Source organism: Bacillus rossius, chromosome 3 (assembly GCF_032445375.1).
Source record: "Bacillus rossius redtenbacheri isolate Brsri chromosome 3, Brsri_v3, whole genome shotgun sequence".
In the NCBI taxonomy this organism is placed as follows: domain Eukaryota; kingdom Metazoa; phylum Arthropoda; class Insecta; order Phasmatodea; family Bacillidae; genus Bacillus; species Bacillus rossius.
Genome location: NC_086332.1, coordinates 110,175,279 through 110,200,902, shown reverse-complemented (window position 1 = coordinate 110,200,902; position 25,624 = coordinate 110,175,279). Strand labels below are relative to the sequence as shown.

The window sequence follows — 25,624 nt, the reverse complement described above, 5'->3', positions numbered from 1 at the left end:
CACAATGTTTTGAAGTATTTTTAATTTAGCTAAATTAATGTAATCGAACATTCTCACAATGTAACTCATGTTCTCCAAATCATATACACATAACCCAAATGGGAAAGCGAAAAATGACTGCAGCTGTGTCAATCGATGCGGGAATGAAATGAAACAAATGTAAAACATCACAGCTACTTAAGTGAATAAAATGCTATCCTGAGAGCAAATTACCTGCATCTCAATACAGTTTACATGTTTGCTCCCATTATAATCGTTTTTTTACCACTTGATTCAAAATACTACTTAAAATGTGAATGTCAGAAAACAAACATTCCATAATATAATTAGTTAATTACAAAAACTACAAACAGAAAATATAATATTAAGATTTCCCTTTTGATTAAAAAAACAGTCTGAGGGCGTACCGGTGTTAAGGTTCGAATTACTGGTGGAAGTAGTGGGTGCCACCACGTGAGTGGGCACATGGACCCGGCTGGATACTCTTGCTCAGGGCGTTACGTGGCCCGTGTGTGGCGAGATATTAGCCCTCCTGATATTTAATGCAACACCTGTTCCTAACCGAGCCTGCTCTCAGCGTCGGGCACGCTTCTAATTAACCGCAGTGGGCTCTTAGGGCGTCCCACTCGCCGCTGACTGGTTAAGGACCCACGTGGACCCCCCCCCCCCCCCCCCCCCCCCGAACACAAAGACACGTGACTCAATTAAGTTGGTTTTATTTACTCACGTTACACGCCCTTATACAATCCTTCCTTGATACTGTTAGAAAACGCCCGAGGCACGGATCGATTTAGGTGAGGAGGCAAACCACGCATGTGTCACCTCAAGTTGTTACTTATTACACGGATGACTAAAAACTCCGGAGAGTATAAGAATTATTAATTAAACAGTCTCTCCGACCGAGAGAGGCCCCGAGGATAGAATGAAAACAATTTGAATAAACTAACTTAACAGAACTACTTATTGGTGAGACAATGGTGATGTCCCCGGGGTGTCTGCAGAGACGTCCGCTCTCGGCCGGCTGAAGAAGGAGACTGGGCTGAGACAAGGGTTTGCGGCAGGCAACATGGCGCCCTTCGCGCCGAACACAATTACCGTTAACATCTTAGCTATTGCGTGCCCCGGGTTATTATTGAAAATAACATGAACTGTTTATAAATTACCAGATACACTTCCACGACCAGACCGTCTGTAATTATTACTTATGTGGTAAAAACTAGTTTAAATCAAGTTACATGTTAGTTCCTTCGTCGCCCGCTAGGGAGCGTCCTTGTCCGTGCTTGCACGTATTTTATTACAAAAACATCATAAATTAATGAAACAAAAGGCACTCACATACATAATCATCGTGACACTATTTTAGGGGCGAAAATAAAAGGTTACAATGATATTATTATTAAAATTAGGGGTGCGGTGCACTGCAGCTAAGTGCCCTCTTGCTGGGCTAGCAACACACGCACACACGCACGCACAAGCGGGAGGTTTAAACAGAGATGGTGGTGTTTGGGCGGTGGCATATCGGGCTCAAAGAGGGGCCGCAGGCCCGGACGACGTCAAGTCATTATAATAACTACTTTGATTATCGAAACAAAAACCTCTGTTTACTAAATTCCTCCAAAACAAACCCACACGAAAAATGGCTACGGCCACGTCAGTGCACATGCTGCGTAATGTAAAGTATAAACTGTGATTTTTTTGTATAAACTAATAGGAATACAGAAATGCTGTTTTCAGGGTAAACACAGGTACGACTCTTAAGTTTGATAAAGTATATTCTGTAAGCATATTACCCGGATATCACTGAAATGTAAGTAATACACCATAAAGCAACGAAATACAACTACTATCATGAAATTAATCAGCATTTTTAATCAAAACTTAAATGTAATATTTAGTAATTAATTAAATGAATGTAATTGTTTTATCTAGGTAACATAAGTTTTTCCAAAAAAATGTATGTATTTAATAGATTGGAAAAAATTTTTACACTTTTTTTTTATCTTACAACTGTTATTAGATACTTATTTTAACATTGTGTCATTGGTACAATTTTCAAAGAAGTTCTTGCAGATGTATTTTTATTGTTCAGAGGGCATAATTTATGTCAAAATGACACTTTTTTGGTGAAATAAGTATCATTAAACATTTATAAGTCATATGTGTTCAATAATATGCTATCTTTATGAATAAATATAATTCATTAATAATAAAAACAATAACACCAAATCTCCTCTTTTACAAACAAAATTCAAATTGGCCTAAATATCAAACCATAAAATCTTGACTCTACTGATAAGAGGTTTTATGCGAAATAATATCTAAAAACCTCGCTGTGAGAGACGTTACACCTCACTGAAAATAAACAAATACATTTTTAAAATATAAATGGATTTGTAAAACCTTGGAAGTACTTTCTAAATGTTTAAAATTGTTACATTAAGATCTTAATAATTTTAACATTTTTACTCAGACCACAATCTGTTATACAAAAAATTTAAAAAGGTGAAGTGGTTTGGTTTATGTAGGTTTTTACAATAACTTTGTCTGTCACTGGTTCTACTTACTGTTTGTGGCCACGCACATTGTGTAGGCTACTAGGGAACTAGGTGGAGCGTAGGCTTAGTTTTTTCTGAGGAAGGAGAACCTTTGCCTGCTATTTGCTTTCAAATTCTTTCCTTATGTTGGTTTGAATGATAGATTTAATTTTTTTGATATTTTTTTGGGGGAGGGAGAGTAGGATATATCCCCTTCTTCATCTACCCTAGGAAACTAGCACTAACACTGAAGCTCTATTTTTTTTTTTTTACACATTTGTAGTACTTAAGTACCACCTATCAAAAAATTATTTTTGTTCAAATACAATTATCAAGATTCAAAGAAAATATCCATATAACTTAGTCGAGTTCCATTATTAAAAAAAAAGTTATTTATCAGTACATTTTTTTTACAATGGTTCAAAAATTTTGTATTACAGTCATTACTTTTTTGATTGCAAAGAATACCTACTACCACATTGCTACTTCATTCTTCAACCTTTGAACTGATGTGTGTTCATTTACTGGCATTACCTCAAATGGTATTAAAAATAATTTTGTGTCTGAAACTTTTGTAGCAGTATTGTATGTAATTGGAGTTCATGAAAATTAATGGTGTGTGTTTGTTACCTGCCACACACAGTGTGGTCATCGTTTTTCGTCTTCATCATTATTATTGTAGCTAAGATGTTCTATGAGTATCCTCTTTTATCGCATAATCATCGCATCGTCGCAGACTCATAATCATCGCACCTATATTTTAGGGCGTCAAAATTTGGATAAACCAACTTCTCGCGTAAACGTAGCATGACGTTTTTATTCCTGCTATTAGATTCTGAGCGCTTTGTGTAGGTATCTTTTCCATATAAAACTATGTATTTTAAAGTATAAATCCAATATTTATTCGGAAATGAACTTTTTTACTTATCTAATTAACGGAAATACGAAGTTGTCTGTGTGTAAATTGTCTTTTAAAGACGTTTTTAAATGTTATAACCTTTATCTGTTCGTCTGCGTCGCCGCGGTGTACCGCTTATAAAAATGTAGCCAGCGCTAGTTGCCATCATCCATATTTGGTTATGTTGCTTCCCGTATAGAGCGTGTACACGTAGTCGAATATCGATATCCCGCCGATTGCTTGCAATGCGCGCTATCTGTCGAGTGTCGAGTTAACTACATCTGATGACTCGCATTCTTTCGTGGTAAGTGTGTACTACGACGATAGTTATGTGTTAGTTCACGTTCGCATTCACTTTTTGTTTTATTATTTAAAGTTGAAGAAAGGTTTTTGTTGCATGATTATTAAGTTAAATTGTTCGGCGTGCTCTTGTATACTCCACTCTTAAATAAACGTACTTTCCATGAATGGGTTTTACATTTATGAATAGCTTTACCTAATAAAAAAAAATTTTTCTCGCATAAACGTCACACCCCTACTTTTCAAACTTGATTTTAGTATAAAATGTGAGAAGGTTATGCGATAAAACACGGTACTTGAGTACTTTGGTAGGAGAAAGCCCTTAAACACCTTTCTGAAATAGAATCAGCCAGTTAGTTAATATTTTAAAAAATCTTAATAAACATTTTGAAGCTGTCTAGTGAAAAATATATACATATTTATAAATTTATTTTAAGAAGGTAATACATACTGACCTGTAGTACTGTACCTATATCCCATATATATTTATATTTTTTTCTACACTGTAATACTGTAATACTGTAACACTGTAACACTGTAACACACTGTAATTCCTAGTAGCTGATTATTTTATTGTGATATTTGCCTTTTTGATCTGTGCAGAATGGCGTATTCTTTGGCCCCGTCTCTTCGGTACCCATTTTATTGTTCTCTGGGTTCTTTGTGACGTTTGGTGCCATCCCCTCATACCTGAGCTGGGTACCATACATCTCCTACATCAGATACGGGTTCGAGGGTGCTATGGTGTCGATATATGGCATGGGCCGCGGGCGGCTCAAGTGCTCTCAGATGTATTGCCACTTCAAGAACCCTGTCACATTTCTGGAGGAGCTCCACATGGCCGACAGCAGGTACACAGCTACGATATGTTTTACTGTTGAGTGTTTTCATTAATATTTCTTTAAATATTGTGTAGTCTCTGCTGGTTGAAACTGTGCTTACAAACTAACATGATTATGTGTGTGGATTTCCCTCTGCAAGCTTAATCTCATTTTGTCTTCCTGTCATTGTGTCAAAATGTTTGACCACCAGACCATGCAAAGAAGACCGAACTTTCAATGCAAACACACACAGACAACACGTAGTTCATTTGAAAATGCTATTTCATATTTCATATTGTTTTCATTGTTTATATTATTTGTAAACTCCTGAACTGTGTGCATGAAGTGTTTTCATAGGTGATGCTCCTCAGTTGTATGAAGACATGCAGGGAGATGCAATGAAACAAAAACTGTGTTTATTGTTGATAATTACGTAAGTCCATGAATGACATAGATGAAGGAAATTTATCATCTGTATGAGCGGTATTTGGAAAGTTACCAAATAGCTATTATTTATGCCAACCGAATAAAGGTGTGTTCAAAAGGTTAGTTCAAAACCATTTACTCGATGACGTCACATATAACGCAAAACACGCCCATCTGCTTCATTCTCTGGCCAGTGTCTCCGCCCTCCATGGCATGAAAACTGCCCGACTATAATTCTCTTTCGAAACCCTGCTCTGATAAGCTCACTCGCTACCATGTGATCGAAACTGGCCATTCCTGTCTGTGTTTCCTTCTAACTGACCTTTGTACTGTGTTACACCCCCCGCCTTCTCCTTCCCTTGATGCGCCTGGCCATTGCTGAAGTGAAACTGCCACTTGGCCAGGAAGGAGTAGGGGAGGAGGGTGGGTTCCCAGAAACTGCATCACCACCTGAGGTAAGACATCTGTCTGTAGCACTCCGAGGACTTCATCTTCGTCATCCCGGCTTCTTTAATTAATCAAAATTGTTTTCTTTCATCTTCGGTGCAGACCTCAGGAGCTAGACTGCACAGTTCATTAAATAGTAATCGGCTTGCTGGAGTTATATCACCAACATGAAACTTATATTCCATCGTGCGGTGGCTCTGGACATAATGTAAACCAGTCTAGCCATTAGGCTTTTTAATAATTTAACGTTTGATTTAATTATGTGTATGCGAGGTATGTGGTGCCATGGTGCGTGATACATTTAACCATTAAGTACAGAAAATCTTGTGTTCTTTCTGCATTCAGCCATGTGTGCACGAGTTACTGTAGATCGGTGTGTGGGACGCCAATAAGAGCCCACTTCATTAACATCTATAGCGTTCCCGATGCTGAGGGCGGGTCAGGTACAGGTATCAGTGATAACTGTGCTAGGGGGATACGAGTCACGCTCCCACACTGGCGATGTCACGCTCGGAGGACCGTGTCTCTGCCAGATCCATGCCCACTTTAACATGGTGGGGCCCATTAATTGTTTGACATCTGCAAGTGAATCCCCCAACCACATTATACTAAAACATGACCAAGAAACACTTTTGGTGAAAGTAAGTTTTTTTTTAATAAATGTTGCTCTTCAGTTTGTTATTGTTTACTAAGGTTTTTTTTATGGCACCATGGAAGATTTTGAAATCTTAAAATCCCCCTCCCCCCTCCAGTTTTGAGCTGAATACACTTTTAGCCAGAAGGATCTTTAACAAAACTCACACTAAACAACAGGTAGAGGAATGAGAAAAATACTTTGAACAACCAAAACCATATATACAGGATGTGTTTTATAAGGAATGCAACCAATTTTTTCCTGATGCAAAGATACACTGCACCATGTTCTAACCTGCTAGTTATAGGGTTTGTTAGCTTCAAAACACACCCGGTCTGTCGTCTCCAAGCTGCCGGAGAGTTAGAATGTGTGTTCCTGTGACCCATATTTTGAGTTAATGTAAGGCAGCTTGATGGTAGTTTTTTGGAGCAATGTTACCTATCAGATTTGGCATTAAACTTGGAAAGTTCTTCACTAATACGTTTCCATTAATTCAGCAGGCCTTTGGGAGTGATTTCTTGTTCAAATTACAAGTTTTCCGATAGCACAAGTTGTTCAAGGGAGGCTGAGAGAAGATCGCCGACGAACCGTGCAGTGGATGTCCATCAACCTCCAAAATCGACAAAAATGTGATGCATGTGTGTGATTGTTTGAATTCTGACAGGCAGTTAAGCCTTCAATTAACAGCACAAACTCTAAACATGAAGGAAACAACCGTGTATCGCATTGTAATAGAAAATTTTAACATAGAAAAGGTGTGTGCCAAACTCGTCCCAAAAGTGTTGACAGACAAACAAAAGGATGTGCAAGTGCTCCAGTGCCAAGATCTCTTGGGAATGTGTGAAAATGATCCTAATTATTTTAACTCAGTTATCATCAGTGATGAGTAATGGATTTTTGAATATGACCCGGAAAAAGGCACACCCCAGCGTCGCATCGCCTGAAGAAGGCAAGCATGTGCAAGTGCAGGATCAAAACCAGTATTCTTTGACTTTAGACATTGTTCACCACAAATTTTGACTTTCCAGGACCACTGTGAATGCAGCTTTCTACCTGAAAGTGCTAAGAAGACTGAAAATAAATGTCACAAGCTGCCAAAGCAACATCAAGAACGCACAACAAAGTGCCAAGTTACAGCGCTTTTGTTGTCGGTGATTTCTTGGCCAGGACCCACACCCCATTGGTGCCCCAGCCTTAATACAGTCCTGACTGGTCTGTTTTTTGTTTCCTGGACTTAAAGGAGCCCTGAAAGGAAAAATTGGGACACAATTGACATCAACCAGGCTCATGTTACATCTGCTCTAAAACATTCTGGAGAAGTCCTTCTAGAATGCCTTCCATGTCTTGAAACACTGCTTCGAGAAGTGTATCGATGCAGAAGGGTGCTATTTCGAAGTTTTTTGACTAATTGTATGAATATGTTCAATAAATGATTTATTTTGAATTTGGTCGCATCCTGTAAGTGGATCAACTTGTTCACACTCCATCAGAAAACATCCCTCCAAGACAATGACCAGTTTACGAAGAAAGTTTTCTATACGCTACAAATATTATCTTATTGCAGTTACTTGCAAGAATGAATATTAGCATGAAATTAATGTATATTAATGTTGTGGTGAGTGTGTTTCAGTGCATATTATGTGGAATAAAGGCTAAACAAAGACTGACACACAAGAACTTTTTTGGGTACAACAAACAAAAGAATGGTGACAAGAGACAAGATGTCTGGGTAAGGAAAAAAAAACTTTAATTTGGACATAGTCAGCTAATACCATAAGCTATATAGTTAATGAGATTATAGCAAAATACCTACAAAATATAAACATTACACTAGAAGTCCTAGAATGATTTAGGATTATGCCAGAAGGAACTGTTTAATTCGGATGTAAAGTGAAAGGTAAAAAAAGATAAAACTAAAATTTGTTATTGTGATCGTACAGACAACACCACTGGTTACTTTATTTAGAAGGATGTTAACAGCTTGCTCTAATAATTAAACATTCAGTGAGACATGAAAAGACCTGAAGAAAGTAATAGGTATCAGTGACTTGGTGACAAATATCTTGACATATTTGAAGACTTGGGTAAGTTTCTAGGTACTATCTGTAGAGAGATAAATAAAGGTGCCAAATTAATTAACAAACCTCTGTGAATAATTACAAGCTAGATGAAGTCAATGTCAAAAGAACCTTTTCATTAATGAAATAAGAAAACAAAAAATCCAACACACTGGATAGATGTAATGGTTAGAAACAGTAGATAAATTTATTTGTGTTACAGTATAAGTTTCTGCCTAAATCAAAAAGAAGCTAAACCAAATTATTGTCACATAACATTATCTAATACCAACAATGCCATAGCCGCTGAAAAGAAAGTTGTTGTGTACTGAGATTAGGTTGGTATGCTGTGGCGTTGTGTGTCGGTTAGTTCCGGAACGGAGGGAATGAATGTAACATGCTGTTGTACAGAGTGAAGTTATTTAATAAAGTGATGATGGGCAAATAAGCATAGTAGGATGTTGTTGCGAGCCATTATTAAAGAATTTAACATTGGCGATGAGGGGATACGGACTAAATAAGTTGAGCAGTATTGTTGTTAGTGGCGCAGCCGTGTGGCGTAGCACATCAGTACCTAAAATGGCTATGATCACTTCATTTGAAGAGTTTGTTCCAGGATGAGACATCTGGAAAGCATACTCTGAACGGTTGCAGTATTACTTTGTGGTGAACAAGGTGACAGATAATGAATAAAATAAGGCAATATTTTTTTACTGTGTGTGGCGCAGAGTTGTACGACTTGGTGTTGTCGCTGCTGTTTTCAAAGGCAATGAGGTCAAAATAGCGGATATTTTAGTGGCATTCTCCAATCACTACAAACCCAAAACTAGTGTATTGTTGAGACGTATAAATTTCACAAATGTGATAAGCATGAGGAAGAATCAGTAGCAGATTACGTGGCCAAACTGTGACTGCTATCAACTTACTGCAATTTTCTAGATTTGAATAGAGTGCTGCGTGATCGAGTAGTGTATGGAGTGTGTGATAAAACAGTACAACATGCAGTGTTAGCCAAATATAAGCTAATTTTCCAGGCTACTATTGTCATGGCTACTGCGGCTAAAGTTGCTAATCAGAATGTGAGTGATTCACAAGGTGAGGTACTGAGTTAGCTGAGATGTAAATCAAGTAAGTGTTTTGAAATGTTGGCCCATTCACAAAAGGGTCCTTCTGTTCAACAGGCCGATCCACCTCAGGAACAGAAACCCTGCTGGTGTTGTAATAGGTTACACAACACTCTGAACAGTGTGTAAATTCTAATCTAAACCAGGCTATCTGGAAAGAGCATGCATCAACAAAAAGCAAGTACCCATGCCAGGGATACACATAGGAAACCAATTGTGTAGTGGCAATTACAATGTTTTGGTTGAGGGTACTCATCCTAAGAGGAGTCAGAGTACAGTTTATTCAACTTCCAGTCACAGTCACCTAGAAGCCAGCCGCCAATAAGAATGACAGTACGTGTTGATGTAATAAAGCTAGACATGGAGGTTTGTACTATCCCGAGCGGCTGGGAAGATGAATACAGTTCATCCTTGCTTGAAGGTAGTGTGGGGGTGTGATAATTAAGTGCAATAACATAATACGACAATTTATGCTGGTAGTGAGGTCGTTTTATTAAACAATTCTTATACAACTTCACTTAAATACACGGTACGTATTGACATGGACTTATACAGACAAACAGTTCACACCGTGTACAGACGTCGCACACTGCCTGGGATGCGTTACAGCGATTCCCCTAAGTCCACACGATTCCCGGAGAGCACCATTAATGAGCTGTCTTACCACGATGCTCCAAGAGATGCTTATTAGCCATGGGATGTCTTACCACGATTCCCCTAGTGGCTACTGCTCCCGGCTCTGCCGGGAGAACTCTCGCAACTAGCCGAGGAGTTCTCTTATATAGGCGGCACAGGAGTGCCCCTTGTCCTTACTTGAGGGCCGTGTGCAACGCTTCCCAGGGTTCGTGTGCAACCTCCCACCAAGTTCCACTGGTCCTTCCCCTGCCTTGTGAGGGGGTTTGACCCTTGTCCTCCGCAGTGCTGTGTGCTCTCTTTACAAACTCTTATGGAGGTATAGTATGACATTTCAATCTACATTACAAGATACATTACAATCTTTACAAGATACATTACAATACATTACAAGATACCTTACAAGATACACTCTGATATTACAGGTTGACACAAGAGCTGGGTTTTTGATTATTAGTAGATACCTTGGAGCTGCTCTGGGTGGAGAAACCATCACTACAGGAGGCCAAGTTACTGCTACACACATGGTCCCAAGAAAATCTACACGTGCTAGGGTTGTGGAAGTGTATAAGCAAACCAAGTTTTCAATGTTACCATTATTAATAGCTGAAGGGAGAGGTCCCACCCTCTTAGGACATAGATGGTTGGAATTTTCGTGGAAGGGATATTTGCACTTCGGCCTGCAACAGTGGCAGATAGAGTGAGTCAACATCCAGGAATGTTTGCTAGCATGGAATTGGGCCACTATAAAAGATCACCAGTAAATATAGAGATGGAATCTGATGCAACATCATTGTTCCTGAAATGCTATTCAGTAGCATTCACTTTACGTGAAAGTGTGTGCCAGGAAATAGACAGACTGGTGGAGCTGTGTGTGTTTGAGCCCGTAACTTATTCGCATAGGGTTACTTCACTTCACGTGGTGCGTAAGGCTCTGCAGAAGACTACAAAGGCACAGTAAATGCCATGTGTAAAAAGTATGTTTCTCCACTCCCAATTATTAATTCTCTAGCTTGGCAGAAGGCAAGGTTTTCACCAAATTGGATTTGGTTGATGCCTACTGTTACACATTAGTAATAACATAGTGAACAGTAAACCTAAGCTCTGCTATCATTTTGTCACACTTCACTTTCCTTGATGACTTGTGTAACTGGTGGATCTTTTAGTTTCAAAAGGCTAAAATAATGATTTCTTCTTGGTATAAGTACCTTTATGTTTATTTAACTCTTAATTACATAATAGCTTTAGATAAATTGGTTGACAAATATATTAATATTACTAAATTATATTAAAATATATTACAATTACATAATATAAAGAACGGGCCGGCCCTAATTAGAAAATTACCATTAAGTTTTATTTGACATATAATTAAAGAATCAGAAACAATAAACAGGTTAAGTTTTACAATCTCATTAAAGTCCCGAAAGAAAAATTTCTAGTGTCCCGATCTTTTCAACGTCGCGATTTAATGTTTATACAGAAGACATAAAAAAAGGCTGGAGGAATGGAGGTTTGACGTTCGCTGGCCGAAGTTGAGCTGCTAACGAGGCGTCAGGGTGCCTTAGTCGTCCTGATTGCTGGAGGAAGGACTCGAGGGTGGTGGTGTTAGGTCCGCATCCGGCCCTTGGACCCTGTCTGTGAACAGGTCCAAATCAAACATGATCAGGTCGTGATCACAGACAGCAAAATAGGCAGAAAATGCCTTCTAACAAAGATGATTGTGGTCGGGGAATAAGGTTTGTCAAAAACTCACCATAAAGGGAGATGGCTTCTAGCGTCAGCCAGGGTGCAGAGCTCGCGAACACGCGGTTGTTCCGGACGTTTCCATGATTCTAAAGATAGAAAATATTTTGAAGTATTATTAACGAAGCATGACTACTTCTACGAGGTATGCAGACTGACTAATTACTAATTACTAAAGTTGTGGGAATCACATTCCTTGCTTAGCTGATTACATCCTTAAAAAATGACCAGAGTGAAGTCTTGATGTGCGGCTTGCCGACGATGCGATGGGATCAGTCTGCTGTCGCGGCGCGAAGTAAATTTGGGGCGGCAGCGACTCGTAATTAAAAGACAACGTCAATCAAAAATAGGGGGGAGGCTTCGGCTTCCGGACCGAGAAGTTCCGAAGATTTCCGAGGGGCTTTTCGAGAAATACTGACTTAGATATCTCGAAGTTGGTGGTACTGGCCAATGTCAGCGTGACCTACTGAGGGGTGTCCGAAACAAGGAGAGATCGACTCACACGAGGCGACTACTGAAGCATTGGGCTTATGGAGGGGACTAGTGCAGCACTCTGGTGGCTTGGAAATTAACTACGGAGCACTGTTTGTTGTGTGAGGCGACAGGGGGCAGGCATTTAGCGGGCGTTACAACACCCAGGGGAAATAACTTGCATCCCTGCCACGAGAGTGCAGCTGCAATACATTCAGAGACAGCTGTCGTGGCCTCGAGACAGGCCGCCCCTGGCCGGGGTTAAGGACCGGTCACTGCTCTGGGCAGTGTTCCCAGGAAAGGCTGGAGAGGGGGAGGTGGAAATGTGCTACGACGGTGGGAAACTAGCTCTACAGAGCCTGGGAACGTGCCGGGACGTTGGGGAAACTGACTCGTGATCATGCCATGGAGCATCAGGCGTCAGGCGAGCTCTGAGAAAAACAGGGTCCTGGGAGACTTCAGGAACAAGCAGTCTTGGTCATGGCGACAGGCAGAGTTACAGTGACCAGACGTGCGCCGAAGCGATGATAAGATGATAGCACTTGCTGGGTCATTAAGATGGTTGGCAAAATTATATTTATGCTGGGAAAGATTGGGGAGACAGGTCTGACAAAGATTAAACAGGAGTGTACAGGAGGCGGAAAACGTTTAAGTTCTTGCAGCAAAAAATGACTGGCGACATTATTTTTCAAAAAATCAAATTTAGAATTGTGCCAAAAATACTGGTTGGCAGCACATTACTTACAAGGATCAGTGGATACAGCAACTGCTGAATTGTTGACAGTGAACACCATGAAAGGACTGTTCAAGGTGAAGTGGTTGCCATTTGGGATTAATTGTGCACCAGCAGTTTTCCAAGGACTAATGGAAATGTAGTTGATAGGAATTCAAGGTGTGGTAGTATTTGCTAGATGATATTCTTATTACTGGTTCCAGTGACAAAAAGCATTGGCTGCAGGTCCATCAGGACCTTGAGCATATTGCGGAAGCCAGGTTGCAACTTAAGAAGTCAAAATGTGCATTTGCAGTAGCATCAGTCACATTTTTTGGCTACCAAGTGGACAGCATTGCAATACACCCAACAGTAGAGAAGGTGGAAGCCATCCAGAATGCTCCAGTCTCGGCATGCAAGAAATAGCTGCAAGCCTTTTTGGGACTTTTAAACTTCTATGAGAGGTTTCTTCCCAATATGGCTGATGTAGCAGAACCACTACATCAGTTATTGTACAAAGGTAAACAGTGGGAGTGGACAGAAACTCATGAAGATGCTTTTTGCATATTAAAAAGACTTCTTCAGTTGGACTCGAAGCTAGCGCATTATGATACTTCGAAGCATCATAAGTCAAGATCACTGGTTATGGAGTATGGCATGGGAGCAGCGGTGGAACTGTGGTTGAGGATGGCAGTGGGACAGCCGTAACATTTGGCTTATGCTTTTTGCAGAAGCTTGAGAAGAACTATTCACAAATTGATAAAGAAGCCTTAGCGATTATGTTTTGTCTCAAAGTTCCGACAATATGTTACGGCTAGGGTCTTTACAATTGTGACAGACCATCAGTCACTGTTAGATCCTACCAAGCAAACTCCTGATATTTTATCCTCAAGACTGCTGCATTGAGACTATGTCTGTCAATGTTTGATTAAAAATTGTTATACAGACTAGGAACAACAATAGGACATGCAGATGTGTAGAGTAGACTGCCATTAAGGCACCACAGCTAGATTTTTTGGTGGTGGGGCCTCCTATTGAGGCCACAAAGATAACAAGCTTGTCTGCAGTGGATCTAATACTCAGTATGGTATAAAGGAACACAATCGCAGGTTGGCCAAGAAGAGAGCCAGTGTCAGAAGAGTTCAGACCACACAGGAATTGAAGAACAGAACTGTCTTTTTATAGGGGAAAACATAGTGATAGTGCCAAGAGCTTTGAGAAAGAAGATGCTGCCATTGTTGCATGCAGCTCATGATGTGGTGGTGAAATGCCAGGCAGTGGCACAAAGTTACATGTGATGGCCTAAACTGGACAAGAACATTGAACCTTTTTGTAGGCCAATGCCAACCATATTAACAGATCTGTGCTAATCTACCGTAAAATAAGGGTGTGAGTTGGGAAACAGAAACGAAACCATGGACTAGGGTTCACATAAGATTTCTTCAGGCCTTATTAGTGTAAAGTTTTCCTTCAGGTAGTGGATGCTTACTCAAGATGACCAGAAGTCAGAATCATGCCATCAAGCTCATCAACATCAGTACTTCGGAATACAGGGACATGTTCAGTTTGCATGGTATATCTAAATGTGTAGTTTCAGACAATCTTTGGAAATGAAGACATTTGCACGGAAAAATGGCATTCGGTTGATGAAATCAACACCATTTCATCCATCCAGCAATGGTCAGGCTGCATGGTCCAAACAGTTAAGACAAAGCTAAAGAAGGAAGGTGATGACAAATGGCAGACCAGACTGTCAGGATATTGTTCGCACTTCGCACCATGCCAGGTGTCGGCAGAGAGCAAAACTCCTTATGGGACGTCGACTGAGACGAGGTTCATCCGGCTGCACAATCACCATCAGAGGGTGTAGGAAGGTATTTCCTAGTGGATGATACGGTGTGGGTAGGGATATACAGTGGAAATAAGAGATGGCTACCAGGAACGATCACTGGGCAACAAGAGCAACTCATATATGTTGTGATGGATAATGTAGGGTAGACCTATAGACACCATGTGGACCAGATCCGACAAAGAGAGTCAAGTAGCCCATGTGGAGACCTGCCACAAGTAAGGAACTAACAAATATGGCCTGTGTTCAGTACACTCGATGACGAGGAGTGATGCTGGGCAGTGTCACTGGGGGCAATAGGTCCACACCGCGAAGCAATGGTTGCCGGGCACTCTGGTAGGGATGTAGCCACCAGCAACTGTGAGCAGCAGGCCCCAGTAATGGAAGACTACAGCCCTCCTACGAATGCAGGTGAAGAATGCTCCGGTACATTCTGGGGTTTTGAGAAGTTTGACATTGAGTTTATAGACACTGTGCAGAAGTAACATAATGGGGCTAGAATTGTGGATGATATTGTTACAGTGCAGTGCCTTGTAGTGGGATAGATAGCATTGTCGTATGTCAGTGGTTAGTGGAAAAAATCTTGAAGGTTAGTATGCTGTGGTGTTGTTTTGTGTCAGTCAGTCCCGCAATGGAGAGAACGAATGTCAAATGTTGTTGTGCAGGGTGAAGTTGTTTAATGAAGTAATGCTGGGCAACCAAGCATAGTAGGATGATGTTGTGAACCAATATTAAAGTATTTAACAAAAATTCCTTTGCTTTTTTCACAACATTAGCTGCTCACACGAGACACTCCCAAACAGACACTTGGTGACGTGCACTGTGCTTCGCACATTGCTGCTGCGGCTAGGGCCAATGTCCATAGAGGGTATCTATCAGTTAGCTCGAAAACCACTCATCCTTCACTTCACACATGGACAAATGTAGAAATGCTGAATGTTATTCAAGTAAATTACTTTTAATGGGTCCGAATACTAAAGCTGGACCGCACACTTGGGTAAGGAATAATAGCCAAACAAATTCTTTGTTGGTTATTCGGATTGGGTATGTAATACTTTCCCTTGCCTCATGCTACGACTGTGCTAGTGGGCCTAAATATGTATGAAAACTGTGCACAGGGTGTCTACAGGTCACGAATGTCCTGAAAGTCACAAAAAGTATTTAAACCAAAGTACTGGTCACAAAAGTCTCTAAATAGTCCCTGAGTAAGTACCAATGGTGCACGAAGTCTCATAAATTAAATCTCCAGCTGAAATTTACTAGCTTACATTTTGTATTTTTATGACTCGCCTCAGTTTATTGTCGCATGTGTAAATTATCTATGAAAATATTTTAGCTTTTTTGCCTTGAAAACCTGTACATTCCTGCAAAATTTTATATTGCATTTGCTTATATTCATTTTTGATTATGTATGTAGATTTAAAAATCATTCTTTGATAAAACACACTTATAAAAAATATTTGTTTAGAGGTTCTGAAAATGTCCTGAAATTGGTTTACCAGGTATTTATAGACACCCTGGTACTTGATATACTACATGTACGTTCTGTATGCCATTATTATTTTTAAATTACAAATTGTAAATAATTTCCAGTGTTAAAGAGAACTTGTCCGTCAGAGAGGGGTGGTGGGGTTGCAGTGAGCCCCAAAGGTATCTGCCGGATTTTTTTTTTTTTTGGGGGGGGGGGGGGGGGCGTGCAAAGAGCAGGCCCCAAAGGTTATTTCCTGAAAAAGAGATGGGGGAGGTTCGGAATGAATCCCGAAGGCCACTTCCAAGGTGGTGGAGGGGGAGGGAGCACAAATGAAAGACAATTTTAACCTTTGTCTTTTACTAGTCACCTTCCACATTTATCTGGGAGGATTGTTCTCTAAAGTTGACTGTTGACTATAGTCATGGTTCAACTCTCATTGGTATACACATAAAAGGGGGATGGAAACATATAACATCAGGGAGGAGTATTAATAACACTTTAAGTAATCACCAATCAAGTTCTAGAGCAAAGACATACGTACATATTAGGAAAGGTGACAAATACAACACTCCCTATTCCACTTTGATCGCACGTAACCTTAAGTGTGATCTATGGTGTGTTAGCAGACTTCCCAAGTCCATAGATATACTATGTTGCTGTGGTTTCTGTGTGTGTCCTTGGATCGCAGAACAACATGGCATCAGGTGTTTCTAGCCCATGCCAAAATGGTGGACTTGTCTACACTTAAATAAAGCTATAAATGCTTTAATAATTTTGTGTTTATAGTTGTGGATGAAGTGTTTCTGTTTGTCTTGTTGCAGGTACTGGGTGGATGTGGTGGCGCTTATAGGATTCTTCTTGCTGCTGAGAATATTGGCGTATGTTGTTCTGAGACTGAAGCTGTTGCTCGCCAAGTAGGCTCCATTGCGCACTTCTTGCCTTCTCGGTGCTGGGCACCAAGTACACAGCGACTGCTGCAGGGAACATCTCCAGGCGCGACGCACTTTGAGCGTGCGCCTCGAAATAGATACCACTTTTGTTGCGGCACTTGAATGGTTACTGAAGTCTAAAGTTTAAAATGAATACAACTTTGGTCTGGATAAATCTCAGCTTGTTCCTTCAGTGATCTGTACATGCTTAGAGACAACTACTCTGTTTAGTTTGTATGGCATCATTCTACAGATTCCAAATGTTCGGTTCTGCTTATGTCTCGTTTTTCTGTGTTGTTGATGTTTAATTTATACGTATCCTAATAGAATATTGTAATATTGTAATTCTGTATTTGGCTGGTAGCAATGGTGAACATGCGCAGATGTTTTTTTCATTATTTCATTAGTTTCTAATTGTTTTTTAGTCACAAGTAATTTACTCTTAATTTTCTTCACCCATAAACAGGTATTTTTATCTTAATAAATGCTTCAGTCTCGGAAACCGGCTAAAAGCCACTTCATTATGGCTACCTTTGATGTCTTTTTGCGAAACTGTGCTCCACTTTCTACCATCCGCAAGGTACGCATGCACAAATATCTCAATATTCTTGTTCTCTTGGCACTGCACCAAAAGCTGTAACTTCAATATTTTGATTAAATTCCAATTGTATCCCATGCATTTTGAGAACCTCTTTGTTTTTGACTGGAAATTAGAAGGTTATTAGGTGGCGATTGATTGCAACTGAGGATGTTACAACTGCAAACATTTATTTGTAAGACGTAATTTTATTTACACTGTTTGCTTCTATTTTCAAACACACTTTACCATCAAAACAAATCATAACGACACTAGAAATTTTGTACAAGGCCTAGGTTTACGAGTGAACCAAAATACATGTTAGTCGTAGGCCTACTGGGTTGGTTTTGTTGAAAGTGGTAATATTTTGGAGAGTACATGTAGGCCTAACTTATATAGATACCAAGTTACTTGATCTTCACTGGCTTTCACCATGTGCTTGAGTGTCAGCCGTATCGGGCCTTATCTGGTATGTATGCCTACCTCAGTATCTGCCAGATTATACTGTGGTGGGCCAGCATGATGAATAGCTATTTAAATGATTAAGTCGTTATTATGTACTGTTTTATGAATTGCTGTTAAGCAACTCCTTTTATTGATACCATCTAAGACACTTAACAAATCACACACAACCCATACATTCCACCATCGTACCACCCACCGGCCCAGTTTGGCTACTCCTTGCAGAACAAGAACAACAAAAAGCTTTTAGAACCTCAAGATTAAATAATCCACAGGCTTTATCTAGCAAGAAATTTGCTTGTAGTTTTCAACACAACAGAAATTTTCAAAGGCACTATGGTCTTAAATATTAAAACAGTCTAACTTTTCCACCTCTCCTACATGCACACAGATTATGACATTGCTATATGTAATACGAACTTGAAAGCAGCCAGTTTCGCTTTGTACCGTCAAAGTCATCACAAAGAATTTTCTGACTATGTATTTACAAACGTTGAAGTATCCAACATTTTTGACAAGCAATTTTTATGTTTGTAGGTCTATTTTAGTTTTCTGCCTCATTTTTTAATGTAGCCCTAGTCCTAAACATTGATTACTATATTTAATTAAATACCCTACAAATGCATGTTTCCCTTAGGAATGCCATGCTTTTATTGTAGGGCATTTGTGTAACATAAAACATTTGTGATGGTTTACAAATTGTATTTGTTGAGTATATGTACTCAATTTACTTTGGTCAAGACATTTATTTAAGTGTGTATCAGAAGCAAATAATTGCATAATATTTTTATTTAGTATGTTGAAATTTTAAAAACTGTGGGTTACAAAAAATTATGGTTATCTCATTTTGTAAGGTTTTTAGTAACATGTTTTTGTATTAAATGCAAGAATGATGAATTACATGATATTCTGCAGATACCTACGTATTAATTGGTCTCCTGAACTCACCACAGTGTATATGAGACATCAGTTGAGGAAAACGTCTCATGACTGTCAAAAAAACTGTGTCTGGTATATTGGGAAATGTACATAATAAATTAGTTCTTTATGAAAAAATGTAATCACTTTTATTATGCCAGGGAGTATTTACAATTTTGTGCTATGTAAAGTTTGTGAGTAAACTAAATTAATCTTTTTACTATTTTTAGAATTAAACTTAAAGTAAGGATACCTACATGTGTTATGGGTGGCTAGTAATGTACAGTTTACAGTTTAACTACAAACCATACACCAATAAAAGCCAATCTTTAATTTAAATTAATATAATTATAGTTAACTTAAGACAAAAAATTTTACATGACAATCAGCTTATTCTGTTCAGTGTGAAAAAATACTCTGACCTACCTTGCTGCTCATAAAATTTTTATACAATCATTTTAAAGAAATATTAAAGTATAAATTTTAACAATTTAAATAATATAATTTTTAGCCTTTGGAATATTATATATTTGACTGCCTCTAATGATCTTTTCATGAAGACATGAAGCTCCAATAAAAAAAATTAAAAATAATGATTATATAGATAAATATTCCCAGCCATTGTATATTTATGTTGAATTTGGCAATTGGAACAAGTCACTGTGTTGAGCGCTCACTAGAGACGAATCATCGCATGATGGATTCCCGCCCACTTGGAACAAGAAGTGTGGCCATGCAAGGAACAGCATCCTGTAACTCCTGCTGAAAACTAGACAAGAAAATACTGAGTATGTAACGAGGCTACCCTAGACCGTCCTAAGGTTTGGCCCTCAGTTCAAAATGACGTGCCAAACTGAGACGGTTCCGCCGGTTCTAGCTTCTTCCCGCACACCTAAAATTTGGTCAAGTGTACACGCGTAGAAAGTTGTGAGAAAATGTTATCATTTGATGAACTGCAAGTGTACCCAAAATACCAGCATAATCACTTATGAATAAATAAAGAAACTGTTTACTTACAGCTTTTAAAGATGGTCTCTATTCAAATCCTAAAAAATTATTCTTATATGATTGAAACAATCACACCCAATAAAGAACTGATCTGCTAAAAAATTATTTAAATAATGTATGCGATAGAAGAATTAAATAGCAAGTAGAACACAGTTTTTAATTGGTGTAAAACGTAAAGAAGACTCTCGCCGGCAAATAGGCTGTCCCCACTCAGGCCATCCCATACAGGTCAGTTCTACCTGAGATGTGCCATTGAGGGAACTCCCACAGTCAAACTGTCTCTACCATCTGCTCTCTGGCCGCCCCATACATGTCTGTTCCGCCTGAGATGTGCCATTGAGGGAACTCCCACAGTCAAACTGTCTCTACCATCTGCTCTCTGGCCGCCCCATACATGTCTGTTCCGCCTGAGATGTGCCATTGAGGGAACTCCCACAGTCAAACTGTCTCTACCATCTGCTCTCTGGCCGCCCCATACATGTCTGTTCCGCCTGAGATGTGCCATTGAGGGAACTCCCACAGTCAAACTGTCTCTACCATCTGCTCTCTGGCCGCCCCATACATGTCTGTTCCGCCTGAGATGTGCCATTGAGGGAACTCCCACAGTCAAACTGTCTCTACCATCTGCTCTCTGGCCGCCCCATACATGTCTGTTCCGCCTGAGATGTGCCACTGAGGGAACTCCCACAGTCAAACTGTCTCTACCATCTGCTCTCTGGCCGCCCCATACATGTCTGTTCCGCCTGAGATGTGCCATTGAGGGAACTCCCACAGTCAAACTGTCTCTACCATCTGCTCTCTGGCCGCCCCATACATGTCTGTTCCGCCTGAGATGTGCCACTGAGGGAACTCCCACAGTCAAACTGTCCCTACCATCTGCTCTCCGGCCGCCCATACATGTCTGTTCCGCCTGAGATGTGCCATTGAGGGAACTCCCACAGTCAAACTGTCTCTACCATCTGCTCTCCGGCCACCCCATACATGTCAATTGTCTGTTCAAGCTGATTGAAAGGCCGAACTATGCGTGTATGGGGCCCCTAAGACGTACAAAATATATCTACCACTAATGGCAAGGAGGCGCCACCAATTGTCTCCATTCTTCTTCAGTGTGGCAGTTTATGTGCCAGTTTAAGTTAACATACATTTTTTTGACAACATTTTCTCATTTTTTGCCTTGCTTGGGTGCTCACCCTTATAGTTGGATACATTTTGGTTTCCAAATTTTTGGCTGCATGAAAGTGTGCCACAATAAGATGGTTAGATGTTAGATGACCAATAATGAAAACCTTCCGAATGTTTTTGAATTGAAGGAGCCATATATTGACTGTTTGAATGTCCTCCTAGGTACGAATATCTTATATTAAGTATTGTTTTGAAAGCAAGCTTAAAATGTCTAATGTTATGAATATGAGAGTGGTTAAGTGTGATTAGGACTCGTGCACACTGATTTTGGTACATACATTAATTCATTTAATTTTTTTAGCTTATTACTATAATTTTAGAACCACTTTAGATTTACTCATACCTTAATAAGTTAATTTACATTTTGGTTGTTTTGTAAACTTTTTGTAATATTAATAAAATATTTAAGAATATATTTGGCCATGTAGGTTGAATAATAAATGTTAACCAACAGCATTGCATCAGCATTGTAATTTCTAAAATGGCTTTTATTGTGATTTGCAAGTTTTCTGTTTTAATTCTGTGCAATGAAACAATATGGCATACATTTAAATGACTAAACAGTCAACTGGTTTCAATTGTCATACTGTTAAATGATAAATTTATGTGTATAATGAAAAGGTGTCATTTTATTTCCAAGTAATGCACAGATTATGTCATATGATTGTTACACAATAATAATTTACAATAATAAAATAAAAATATGGCACCTCACACATATTCCAACAATAAGTTTAATTTTTGTAGTGACATGAACTGAAAACTTAAGAAATGATTGTGGATGTCTTTAATTTTAGAGAATTGTCTACTTTCTTATGACCAATCTTTTTTTTCATAAGTTACATAATTTCCATGCTCTAGAGATCTTTGAAATTTCTTTGTGCTATGGGCTTATGTAAACTTTAGTGATAAAATCTACATAAACATCTTTTCAAATATTGGCAAAAAAAACACAATTCAGTGGTTTAAATAAAGTTATACTATAATTTTGGAATTTAAATACTATTTTAGTTATCAAAACCGCAGTAAAATCTGTAACATGGAACAGGTTTTTTTTTCATACTAATATTTCTTAAAAAAAATTGTTCAACATTTTCATATAAAGCCACTTAACACCCTCTCAATAAATATTAAATCTGTGCTTTACAAGACCAATGTAACTTTGACTTGTACGTGAACTCAGCAAACTATCCACAATTTAGAATTATTCTCAGCATTGCTCCCCTTGATTAGTGAAAACAGTCAGGTGTTTGCTGCAAATATCAATTTTAAATGATTTCATCCAAATACCTACGTATATGTTGGTTAATTTATTTGAAGTTTGAGTAATATGGCGATTCATTATTTCGTTTTAAGAAACTAACAGAAAATTAATCCGTTTCAGCCATTCTTTATAATGTGATTTTATACTGTTGCTGAATTAAACAAGCTGGCAGCATTATATAACATCTCATCTTATTAGTTGGTGACTAAAGTCAAACATTTCTTAGGTATTTCAATTTTAAATATATTTTTCATATTCTGAATTAAGTTGATGTATCTGAGCAGCTATTGTTTGATTACACTTGTGTATTAGTTGTTTCCTTAGACGAGAACTTTGTGTTGCAAAATGTTTGTCCTTGCTTGTGTCCTCTACAGTTCACTGCACGTATCGTGACATTGCAGGAGTATGTGCTTTTTAATATAATTGAATAAAATATATTTTTCATGCTATTTGCTGAGTATGAGTTGCTATTGATAGGTACTGCACTGTACTTTGCCGACTGTACCCAACAACAATGGGTAGAATCGGGACCGAGTCGAGATTAATTAAACCAAACTGAGTTGAGTTATTAGGGATGGAACTGGATTGGCAATTGAGTCATTGTTCAAGACTCACTCTTTAGTTCAAGTTGTGTTGTTTTGTCATAGAGGTGAATTCTGTTAACTGTACTGTGCAGTTTAAAAGAAGAACTTGCTTGGAGTCTAAAAAATGTGGCAAAGAATTGCATACACAGATAGTGTTAAGTTTCTATAGCTGCCTGAATAAAGATGCAATCACTGCTCACAAAAACTTAGGTCACCATAACACTTGCTGCAGGTTTCGAACTGACCTAACAACTCATATGCACATTTTTGATATTGAGGACAGAATATATTTACATTGTTATTTTGCTTAACAGTAGTACAAAGCTAAGCATATGTGTCTCTGAACACATGTATGTATTTCTGTGGCTATAGATATTTTCTATCATGTTGTTTCAGTACCTAAATGTTCCTTATTGCATATCCAGTTTATATCAAAGTTTTAAATTTATATTTTCAGAATCAATTTAATTTGGTAATAGCACAGTTTCGCATCACAAATACATTTAACTGCTGCTTTATTTTAATATTTCATGTTAAAATACAATTGGATACATTTGACGGAACAATTTCTTCCGGGAAAAATGTTCATTATCGTATATCCAGTTTATATCAAAGCTTTATAATGCGTATCTTCAAAATCAAAATACTATTTTGTCAACTGTACAGTTTCAAATCACTAACACATTCAATTGCTTACTTTATTTTTATATTTTACATAAAAATACAATTGGATATGTTACACAGAACCATTGCTTCTGGGAACAATATTCCTCAAAGTTTTATACATATTTTTATATTAAACATATTTTGATATTTCTACAGTTTTGCATCACAAAAACAACCCATTACTTCCATTATTTTAATATTTTATTTAAAAAATACAGCTGTATATGCAATAAGGAACAATTACTGATGTATCTTTCATTGCATGTGAAGGTTATAATAATTTAATCCATTTTTCTTTGCCTCGCCTAGCCTAACAAAACAGCTATTAATGTAGCCGGATCTAATAATTTTTGTTCATGGCTTAGAGCAATGTTACAGGGTGAGCCTTTAACAGTAAGACAGGTGTTTCATATAATTAGGTAAATAATTTTATGATAAAGAAAACATTTTCTAACATCACCTAATTGTTATAATCGACCACAACTGAATGTAGCAAATATGTAGTTGTGTTTTCAAAAGTAACATAACTACATAAATTATTAAGTTGAACACTTTGAAAATAATTAAAACACACTATTTATATCATTTTTATTTCATACAAAAAAGTTGTTTACAAATTTTCAAAGAAAAACTATGGACAGTGCATTAAATATTTCTGCCCTTAATGGCTCTATTTTTTAATGTAAATTATATTTTAATATGTAATTATGTAATAAGACATTTATCTGACTTACGTAAATATTACAATGACATAAAGTCACTTGAAGGAACCTGTCTCTCACTGGGACTTGTCGTTACACAAAACTCAACTCAACTTGATTCCATAGCAAAAAAATCTCGACTAGTCTCTCTCTAAAGTCAAGAGTGGTGTTTTTCAGTGATAAAACTGCAATTACTCTGGACTTGTCATGTTAAATAAAGTGTTCTGCAATCTACCACATATTTCTTATTGAAATTCCTACAACAGACATCCATGTGGAACTGTTAAATTTTTGAATGTGTGTAACAGGCTTATGTTACCATATTGTTATTGCCGGTTTCTCCAGAAAACCTACGAGATCCACTGCAATAACTGTATGAGCGATTTTTAAAATAATATTATTCAAAAAGTTCAACTGTTTGTATGTTTAAAATGCAGCACCAGATTGAACACAGAGTAGTGACCACATGTCTCACGAGTTGCTGTAGTTAAGTCTTTTAACTTCATGGTATAGCAGGTTGGATTTTGACTTTATTGTGTGGTGCTATAGCTGTCTGCTCCAAGTGTGGTCCTGTGGGACATGATACATTCGTTGGCCACTCACAGCAATACCTGGTCATTCAACAGTAGTCTGTAGCTTGAACTTCTGCCTTATATCTCTGTATCACATTGTATTATCATTTGTATTATTAAAGTGTAATTAATATTCTCTACTTAAATTATTATAGTCTTTCGTAATAAATTTCTTATAAACACATACAGTAATGTGTTTAATTTTTCCACTATCCAGCTCTTCCTTGACTTTACAGAGCATCACCAAAACGTGTGGATGTGAAACTTGTGAACTTTTTTCATGTTTAGTCATGTACCTGGATAGAATCGTGCCTGCAAGATCGCAACAGCGCAGTTATGGAAAGTGTTGTATAGTACGTGTGGTGTAGGGAGGGTGGTTGGGCCTGTGGTTGGAGCTGGGTTAAGATGGTGGCTTGTGAGGTCGTTTGGTCATGTGTGTTGTAGGTCAGGATGTTGGTGAGCGGGGGAAGTAATAACAGTAAGGTGGGAGTTGTGTAGGGAGGATATAATAGTGACAAAGAGAATGATTTTTATTTTCCAACCCAGGCGTGCGCGCAGACAAATGTAAACAAACACCACTGTGTCGATCAATGTTCCCGCATTTGGAGAATTTGTTCCAGCGCGTGATGCCAGGCACA

General features: G+C 38.4%; 1 protein-coding gene across 3 annotated transcripts in view; it reads left to right on the top strand.

The window, feature by feature from the left end:
* LOC134531128 (ATP-binding cassette sub-family G member 4-like) overlaps positions 1–25,174 on the top strand; it is a 350,550-nt gene extending 325,376 nt beyond the window's left edge. For all 3 annotated transcript variants that reach the window (XM_063366709.1, XM_063366711.1, XM_063366710.1), the window contains exons 13-14: positions 4,336–4,583; positions 16,945–25,174. In XM_063366709.1, coding sequence (XP_063222779.1) covers positions 4,336–4,583; positions 16,945–17,041 — 345 coding nt within the window. In that variant the 3' untranslated portion in view covers positions 17,042–25,174. The remainder of the gene's footprint in view (positions 1–4,335; positions 4,584–16,944) is intronic.
* The last annotated feature ends 450 nt before the right edge of the window (positions 25,175–25,624 follow it).